The sequence below is a fragment of the Sturnus vulgaris genome, chromosome 10 (assembly GCF_052056855.1).
Source record: "Sturnus vulgaris isolate bStuVul1 chromosome 10, bStuVul1.hap1, whole genome shotgun sequence".
In the NCBI taxonomy this organism is placed as follows: domain Eukaryota; kingdom Metazoa; phylum Chordata; class Aves; order Passeriformes; family Sturnidae; genus Sturnus; species Sturnus vulgaris.
Window position 1 is genome coordinate 24,710,830 of NC_142252.1, and position 9,870 is coordinate 24,720,699.

General features: G+C 48.6%; 1 protein-coding gene across 2 annotated transcripts in view; it reads right to left on the reverse strand.

The window, feature by feature from the left end:
• The window catches only part of MME (membrane metalloendopeptidase), a 30,474-nt gene extending 21,248 nt beyond the window's left edge, over positions 1-9,226 (reverse strand). Inside the window, exons 1-5 of one of the 2 annotated variants that reach the window (XM_088171117.1) lie at positions 9,204-9,226; positions 5,952-6,121; positions 4,255-4,290; positions 1,120-1,281; positions 185-265 (exon numbers count right to left, since the gene is read on the reverse strand). In XM_088171117.1, coding sequence (XP_088027243.1) covers positions 185-265; positions 1,120-1,281; positions 4,255-4,290; positions 5,952-6,111 — 439 coding nt within the window. In that variant the 5' untranslated portion in view covers positions 6,112-6,121; positions 9,204-9,226. Of the gene's footprint in view, positions 1-184; positions 266-1,119; positions 1,282-4,254; positions 4,291-5,951; positions 6,122-6,357; positions 8,641-9,203 lie in introns of those variants that run through there. The other variant, XM_014886180.2, reaches the window with a different exon arrangement.
• Between the last annotated feature and the right edge of the window lie 644 nt (positions 9,227-9,870).

Consider the following 9,870-nt stretch of genomic DNA (forward strand, 5'->3'; position numbering starts at 1 on the left):
AGAGTTACCTAAAATACCCAAGGTAGTAAAACAGGAGGTACAAGACCGATTTTACTGCTGCCATTCTGAGTGGACTCTATAGAATAAATACATTTCAGTTTTCACGAAGGGTATCTGAGAAATGCTGCACAGAGCAGGACACAGTGCTGAGATATCCTGCATGCAGTGGATCAGGGACACTCACTTTCATTTATGCAGGACCTGTAGAGAGTTTTTGCCTTCTGCACTGCTGGGATGTCGTTGGTGCTGGGGGTGTCGAGGACATCTGGAACACAAAGAGCGAGTTATGGTGATCCCAAAAGATCCTGCTCTGTCCTGGCAGGCTCTGAGGGGCAGGGCTGGGCCAGCTCCAGGGAGCTTTGCCTTCCAGCAGCTCAGGAGAAATGGCCTGCAGTGGCTGCAGCCTGGTCAGAATGGGAACCTGACACAGGCAGAGACACTCTGGGTTCACCTGGGTGAAAGACAAATGCTCTCACTTCTCAGGGACAGGTTTAAACCACCAGGCTATTGTGTGAAGACACAGCTGGCAAAACCAGGAGATAGGCAAAGTAAAAAAAGGATATTTAGCCTGAAGAGAGTGGGTTGGAGAGTGTTACACAAGCACAGACTGACTTCTTGTACTCTGTTATGTTCACCTGGAAAAAGGGATGGTGAACTATTTGATACTGGTGATATGACAGGTAGGAAAATGGCTTGCTTGCTCTTTGGGCTTTCTGATGGAACACAAATAGGCAGGACATGGGCTGCCAGAGAGCAGCTTCCAGCATTCCAGCTGATGTGGACACAGACAGACCCCCCCCTCCCCTTCCTCATCCTCCTCCTCCTCCTCCTTCACCTGCCTGGTGCTACCACTGGGGCAGCTCAGGGTGGGGACTGCACTTGGTGTGATGTGCAGATACCAGGCAGGGCAGCTCTGCTCAGCTCTGCTCCAGTATCAGACACAGCAGCACACTCCCACAGCCTTCTGCAAGCAAACAGTTTGGGTTAGATTTGTCCTGACCCAAACACAAAAACCTGAAATACCTGGTAGTATTTTAAGCTTTGCTAGAAAACCACAACTTCTTGGGATGACACACAAGGCAAAGAAGAAACTTTATTTAGTCCCCAAACTGCACTGACCTTTTAAAACAACTTCTAGTTCGTCTCTCAAAATGTCAAAGTTGCTGTAACGGGAGCTGGTCTCGGGGATGATGTTCCTCTTGAGCCACCCCCCGCAGGCGTACTGGTAAAAGTCCTGGCAGGGCTTGGCACTGGGGTCCATGTTCTCCAGGATCCGTGCAGCTGTGTGCACACAGAGACACCTCACAAAACTCAGCATACACTGCTTTTCCCTCAGCACGGAAGGCATACATAGATTTCCTTTAGAATAGGCTCAAGCTTGCTTGAATGTTCTAGACCAAACAAAGTTCTCATGGGTGAACAAGGAATTACTGTTCCTGTGCTGACCACACTTCCATACTTTGCAGCTGGCTGTGTTTACTGGTGGTAAACTGACAGATGTTCCTGCTCCCTGAGTGGTCACTCCTTTCCAAATAAAATGTAGGATGTTTCATTTACCCTTCACTTACCCTTCTTTGTACTGACACGTGGTGAAAAGGGACATTGAAAGCACAGGACACAAACTAAGACAGAGGTTAAGTATCCACTGTAATGTAGTTTTGGTAATTAAGTATGACTTAGACTTAATCCTGGCTATTTCAATAAAATACTGACTTTGTTGGACTATTTCAGCTCTTGTCAGGAAAGGCTTTTCCCTTAATGCCTTCTGGAAGCTACACTCATTTCTAGACCTGCTCCACATTTTACTCTAGAACTGATACTGCCTCTTGTATCCCTTTGACCCCGTGGAGTGGCTTGGCTTAGTCTGGCCAGTCACTGACCAGTCGTGACAGGGGTTCTCAGTGAAATCCAATTCCCTGATGGCAGCTTCCCAGCTGCTGTCCCTAAACCCTCTGGGCTTTTCTATGCCTACTCCTATTCCACCCAGACTGCTTCTAGCCCAGTGTGCCACAACAGAGTCTCTCACAGAAAGGAGAGATCTTAGGAGTCAGGCAAGAGCTAGGGATACCTCTGAATTTCCCAGGATACTGAATATTCTTCCCATTTTTCTGACATTATTTTTAGTAAATTATGAGGCTTGTGATTTCAAGTGTTCATTCCTCCACATGGGCAAGTCAAATATTTATAGTTATTTTTCCAGTAGTTCCAATATTTTCCATGTCTCTTGTGCTGGTGGAAATGGAGAGACAGTCTGTGGTGTTTGTGTTGATTTGCCTGCCCCCATTTTTCTGTTGGCTTAGGAGTCTTACATTCTAGGCTAACATCTGATGATTTTACAACGTTCCAGTGCCTGCAAGATGGAAATAGCCATGGACAGGTGTATTTTCAACCTCAGACTGCTTCAGAAGCATAAAACCCACTGTGGAAATAGATGCAAAGCTTCCTGGCTGGTTTTCCTTCTGAAGCCAATGGCTTCAGGGTGACTTCTATTTGAAGGGACACAGGATCATGCCAACAGCCAGAGACTGGCAAATTCAGTCATGTTTTTACTAAGTGTGACACTTGCTGCAGCCCCAAGTGCTCTGGGGTTGTGGAAGCTCTGGTACTGCTTTCTGTCTCTTTTTCCAGGTTTCAGTCAGGGGAAGGGCAGTTTGGAATGCTGCAGTTTATTCCTGTCCTAACTCCACCTGTTTGCTGTGAAAGAGGAAAGTTGTAACTATTCCCAACATCTCCTGTCTTAAGGGAATCTCCTCTGAATCTCTCTGCCAGACTGGGGCAGCACCTGAAGGGCACCACAGTCCCTTGGGTGACCTTGGCATGTGTCAGTCCAGCAGCACAGACCTGCCCAGCTGGCTCAGTCACAGCCCTGCCAAACACAGAGCACAGAAACATCTTCTGACACCAGGAGAAGATGGCCCTCATCCACTGACTTGTCACTTGGGGAAAAAAGACCCAGGAGAAATCCCCATCTTGCTTAAATCTGAGGAATCATTAACAGAGTCATATCAAACCTGGCTTGAACTGTGCAGTCAGGCTGCTCTGCTGGGAGCCAGCAGCTGGGTCATGCTCTGTGCCTCCTCCTGTCTCACAGGAATAATCATCTCTCATAACCCCTGCTCCAAGGTCCAGCCCAGCCAATATTAGCTATCTAACTTTTATCAGAACTTAAAGACTGCAAAAGTACCAGCAAGAGCTCAGCTGTGAGAACTGTGGTCTTTTATTTCATTTACTTCATGCATGTGAAGTACATACATTAAGTATGGCCATGCAGAATATTCTCCTCAAGTGTTATTTGCACACCTGAGTTCCAAGATGCAATAATAACCAAGGTATCTAATAACCATTTTCATTATTTGGCTGATACCACAGATATATTATATCCAAGGGAATGTGATTATGTATGAATATTGTGTTGCTTTATCTCTAATCCAGGTGAGTTTATACCTATACAAATACAGGTAATACCCAGTGTACTCTTCATTAATGCCCAGTATTGCTGTGATGAACCAGTTTTGGCTTTGTTCCTGTCACTTGTTTACTCAGTTCCTACCTGCCACCAAGAATATAGAGCTGCATATCAATTACTTGCAATGATTAATTTTATTGGCGTACTCCTGATTGTCAGTTGTTGCTTTAATAGCTTACAAATAAAGTAATATAAGCTGGCAAAACAACCAGTGACCTGGGGAGGATTCAGGAGCAAAACAAAGTGCTTACCTAGGTATGAAACAGAGATCAAAATCCCCTGTTCCATCAGGCTGTGCTGCCTGAGCTCAGGGAAGTTATCAGAGTGTGTCAGCTTATCCCAAAAATGCACAAATGGCATTGTCTCCTCCTGTGCTACACTGCAGTGGTCTCAGATCCATGGGTAACTGTGCCATGCAGTTATTGCTATTTTACCCTGGATATAACCAATGAATTCTCATGACATTTTTTTCTTCTTGATTTGTTCATTGCTTATTTTACTACTTTTTTTTTTTCCCTTCTGGTCATTTATTTGCAGCTCTTCTCTCAAATGAACAATCAATTCTATCAATATATTCACTTTATCCCTTTCCAGTGGTTAAATGCTGTTAAAGCATTTAACAGAAGCATAAAAGAGCAAAATTTTTCTGATTAATTAATTTCGGCATTTTTTGCTACATTGTGCCTCGTTTGCCATACTTGTCTGCAGTTAGTTGGGAGAATTCCATGGTAATAATTTTGTCTAAAAACAAATCAATTCATTTAAAACATAGGCACTGTCATCCTTACCTGATTTGATACAGTCTGGCGTCTTGCAAACCCCATCTAAGAGAGAATACAATCATATTCTTAATTATTTACTCAATACAATAAAATCTACTGTAAATATTTCCACTGAAGGTCAATTTAATTGCAGTGTACAGTAAGATAATATGAATGGACACCTTACACTGAGTAAGGGAATATTTATGGGAGCAGGCTCTAAAAATATCATCATCCTCAACCCTTTAGGGTCATTCAGTGCCAGTCACTCATCATGTGCAATTTTTGTAGTCATCAGAGGAAAATGTCCTCTCAATTGGAGGTGGTCAAAATACTATTTTTATAACAAAGAAGCAATTTAGAAAAAAATAGCTCAAGGACTGAAGAGAATTACAAAGCCAGTTTGAATTTAGCAATACTTTATAATGACAAAAGGATTTTCAAGGAATTATATAAAAATTCGGAGACATTCACTCTGAAGTCTTCTGAACAAAACACAGGATCCAGGAACATGAAAAAATTTCCTTTTGAGACTTGGGAAATAAAACTTTTTTTTCCCATAATGGCATTTTTCCATCCCATAACTACACTTCAATAGAAAGCCTTCAATAGAAGAACACTTCAATAAAGAGCCTAAACAAAACCATTCAGTACTTCAAAATTAAACAAAGCACTTAATTCCCAATATAAGGAAAAATTCTAGTTTGACCCTAGATGAAAATTTTAGCTTCTCTGTATTATCTTTTCCAAAAACTATCAGGGTATTTCCCCCTGAATGAAATTATTTTGCTCTGGCTGCCGAAGCACAAAACCTCTCAGGATGACTACACTCACTGAGAGTCCTTGCTGCAACAGCCTGAAAAAGGAAAAAATAGGATTTTCATACATCTCCAGGAACACAAAGCAAGCCCTGGAGTTTGGTTTTCTTCAGCAATGTTGTAGTTTGTTGGGATTTTTGCTTACTGAAGGATTAATTACAAACAGAAGTATTCCTAAGTCAGAACAAGCAGATGGTTTGTGTTTACCACAGCCTTGCATGAACAAATGAATTTACCAAGTCCCAATTGGAAAGATGCATTTCTGAGTTTTTCCAGCAACAAGATGTGTGGATGCATCTTTACATTTCACCCAGCACCCTAAACCCTTCACCCAACACCCTAAATCCTTCACCCAACACCCTAAACCCTTCACCCAACATCCTAAACCCTTCACCCAACATCCTAAACCCTTCACCCAACACCCTAAACCCTTCACCCAACACCCTAAACCCTTCACCCAGCCCCTAAACCCTTCACCCAACATCCTAAACCCTTCACCCAACACCCTAAATCCTTCACCCAACACCCTAAACCCTTCACCCAACATCCTAAACCCTTCACCCAACATCCTAAACCCTTCACCCAACACCCTAAACCCTTCACCCAACACCCTAAACCCTTCACCCAGCCCCTAAACCCTTCACCCAACACCCTAAATCCTTCACCCAACACCCTAAACCCTTCACCCAGCCCCCTAAACCCTTCACCCAACATCCTAAACCCTTCAGCCAGCCCCCTAAGCCCTTCACCCAACATCCTAAACCCTTCATCCAACACCCTAAACCCTTCACCCAACACCCTAAACCCTTCAGCCAGCCCCCTAAACCCTTCAGCCAGCCCCCTAAACCCTTCAGCCAGCCCCCTAGACCCCTCCCCATGCCCCTGCCATCCCCAGCCCGTGCTCACCGTCGTAGGTGGCGTACAGGGCGATCATGGTGACAGCCACGATGGACAGCAGCACCACCACCACAGCCAGCCCGACCTCCAGGCCACTCCATCCCAGCTTCTTCTTTGGTTTTGGAGTATTCATTTCAGTTATATCCATCTGGCTTTCTGACTTGCCCATAACCCAGTGTCTGGAATGGGAAAGGGAATATTCACTGAGCACTTACCCTGACTCATAGGCTTGGAACCGGCTCCTCAACTGCACAGGAACAAAGGTGTTTTCTAGGTGAGTTTTCCAATTATTTGTAATACTAGTGGGCTGTCAGTCAGGAAATGAAGGATCCTGCTCTCTGCCAGGCCCGTGCACACACACACACACATGGACAGACACACAGACACACATGGACAGACACACAGACACACGTACCATGCACTTTGTGTCATGGATGGGGAGCAGAGGAGTGCAGGTCCTTCACGTGGAGGAGCTTCCTTCACCCTGCACAGAAGAGGAAGGCCAGCAAACCAAAACCTATTTTTAAAATGTACCAGTGAGGTTTAATCTTGTGTGAAGGTACAGGAGTTCACAAGCAGTAAAAAGCAAGTCTCTTTGCTTGAATAAAAATTAACTTAACCTGCCAATTACTTATCTAATGCCAAAGGTCAAAATATGCCATTGTGCTTCGCTGTCACTTCTAAAATATTATGTAAGCAGTTCTTGACTACAGCTTTACAGCTGGCTCTAAAAATAGAAAAAAAAAAAATCAGGCTCTGCTGGGAGCCTGTCACACTCACACTGACGACAGTGAGTCTTCACAGCAATTTTTAAAGAGCTGTGAGCAGCCTGTCTGTGGAGGTTAGAGCACTGCAAGCAGGAGTCACGCAACGCTGCTGGCAGCGAGCTCACACTCACTCCTGCAGCTCTGGCAGGTCTGGAGATCCTCCTGCTGCTCCTCAGAGGTAACTGGGCCACCTTTGCTGGTGGCAGCTCTGTGCTCCCCCTTCACCTCCTCCTACTTATCCAGGGCAAGAGTTCCCTTCACCAAGATTCCAATCCCTACACACACAGCAATGTATTTCTCAGTATTTCACAATGAAAATCCCTGCCAGCATTTCCTGAGGCTCTTTACATCTTCACAGGCAGTACACTGAAAGAATATGAGAATTTCACTGGGATAACTAATGGGAACATTACATTCATCAGACCCCTCACACAAAGGTCAGCCTTACATTCTCTCCCTCTCCCCACAAGTCAGTGAGGGACCCTTCTCAGGCTCTGCATCCAGTCAGGTCTAAGGCTTGGAACTTCATTATTTTAAACTGGCTTAGCTGTATTGCTGACTTGTGCTCATCCCAGCTCAAGCTCTCCTCAGACTGCTGCAGTCTCTCAGATCTCCAGTCTTTGCTTTTCCACTGGACCTCCCTTTTCTGCCTGATTCACATTCCTTAGTTTCCAATAATCTCTTCCTTTCTCTGCTGTCCACCTCCCCTCGAATGCAGGAACCCTAAAGTGTATGTTTATTAATAAACTAAAGATGTCAAATAACCTGGTACTGCAGACATAAGTAAAGAGAGATTTCGTGTTCATGGGTTCACCAACACTTGTCTTGATGGCTCCCTGGACATTCTCACATTGTTTCTCTGCATAAACGACAGGACACTTTATTTCTCTATGTCTCACCTGCCCTCAACCCATCACACCTTTTGTCACTACTGCTGCACATCAAGCTGCAAGAGGAGAGTGGCAGTGCCAGAACTGCAGCTCTTCCATGGCTCAGGAGGCTGGAATCCTGAGGTGTTCCCAGCCTCTGTCCTTCTGCACCTCCAGGGACCATCACAACTACTTTCACGTGCCTCACGAGCTGCTGTTTTTCTCTGAACAGGATTTTTGGTCAAATGAGCCAGTGGTCTCTGAGGCACAGGACTGAAATCCCACTGAAACGTGCAAAGAAGTGAGAAATCTGCCCTGCATTAACTGTGAGCTAGAAGTTCATACGTAATTAAAAAGCAAATTAGCATTATCCCCTTCTCAATACCAGTCATATTAAGCAGCAAAAAAAAAATGCTATTTATATGGACTAAATACTGCCGAGCCTCGAGAATCCTGAGTACTTGGAGCCTCATTGAAGCAATGATGCTTATCTCCTGACTCTGGTGGTGACTTTGAGCACTGAAAACACAGTGCCGTGGAGCAGCAGGAAACACTGCACCTTTCATGTGCAAATATGTTCTCTGCAGTCATCTAAGTTCTTCCAAGCGAGCTAATCTTTCTGTTCCTGCAGGAGCACTCCTCGTGTCTAAAGGCGTCTGACTAATTTTTACTTCTAGTTATTTAGAGAGTTGAGCCCATCTGCATTAACGACCAGCAGGTAAAAGCTGCTTTATGTGCTACTGCAAGCACAGCGAAACTAGGAATTCTTTAAGCAGATGTAACCCCTCGGTGCTGTGGTTTTCTTCTCCTGGTACTGATGTGATCCTCTTGCTCTGCCTACCGAAGCTTAGACACCACAGAGAGCTGAAAATGTTTCGCCTGATCCTGATCTAGATGGCACAGGGAGTTAATGGATGCATTGGCTTTTGGTTTTGGGATGGGTTCGTTAAACTCGGTTTGTGGCTTACTTGGTTCCAAGCATCGCCTCCATAGAAAATGCAGCAAGTCACAGGAATACTTTACTATTTTTTCATTAACTTGTGCCGCCTGTCCCGTGCCGGCCGGGCAGTGCCACGGGCATCTCCGGGCAGCCTGCGGGGGCTGCACCGCCGCACGGAGCCGGGCACAGCCCCGGAGCCCAGCAGAGCCCTGGAGCAGGGGATATCCCTGGAGCCGGCACATTCCCGAACCGGGCACATCCCCGGAGCCCAGCAGAGATCTGGAGCCGGGTTCATCCCCGGTGCCCGGCACAGCCCCGGAGCAGGGCACGTCCCCATACCCTGGCACATCCCCGAGCCGGGCACAGCCCCGGTGTCGGGCACAGCCCCGGTGTCGGGCACAGCTCCGGTGACCGCCACAGCCCCGCCACCCTCCGAGCGCGGCTCCGGCCCCGGGGAGGCGCCTTGGGCCGGGCCGGGCCGCCCTGGGCGGGGAGGGCGCTCGGCTCTGCCGCAGCCGCTGCCCGGGCCAGCCCTGGAGCCCCAAAGGTGCGCTGGTCCCAGACCCAGCGTCCCGGCTCAGGGAGCGCCGCTCCCGGCTTGGGGAGCCGCGCGGTGCCCCGTCTGTCCGTCTGTCTGTCCGTCCGTCCGTCCCGCCCCGCTCCCGCAGCCCCGTCCCGCACTCACCCGCTGGCGCTCGCAGGGGTCCGGCCGCGGGCCCGGCTCGCACATCCCCGGGCGGCGCCGGGCGGAGGCGGCGGAGGCGCCCGGAGCCGGCGGGTCCGCACCCGCGGGGCCCGGGGGGAGGCGGCGCCGGCTGCGGCTGGGGCTGGGGCTGGGGCTGGGCTGGGCTGGGGGTGCGACTGGAGCTCGGGCTGGGGCTGGGGCCGGAGCTCGGGCTCGGCTCAGGCTGGCGGGGCTGTGCCGGGCAGCCGCCGGCGGGGCTCAGCGCCCGCGGGCAGCGGCGGAGCCGCGGGGCTCCCGCACGGCCGGGACATCGGAGCCCGGGGCGCTCCCCGCCGCTCTCGGCCGATCAAAGGAGCCCTTGTCCGCCGGACGAGCAGTTCTCCGGCTGACCTGAAGGCTTCTTCCTCTTCGCGATCATAAAAACGGGATGGGGCAGGAAACAAACAAACAAACCCCCCCGCTGCTCCGGCGTGCGCCTCGCCGAGCCTCGCCCGGCGGCGGGGCCGGGATCCCGCTCACCCCGCACCTGCCCCCGCCCGCTCCCCATTGCCCGCCCGGAGCAGCGCACACAGCGTGCACCGGCAAGGACAGCGGCTGCACTCTGCGCGCTCATCGCCTTTGTCAAATTAACGCTCTGCAAGGTCTTACATCCTCAGTCACACAGTGA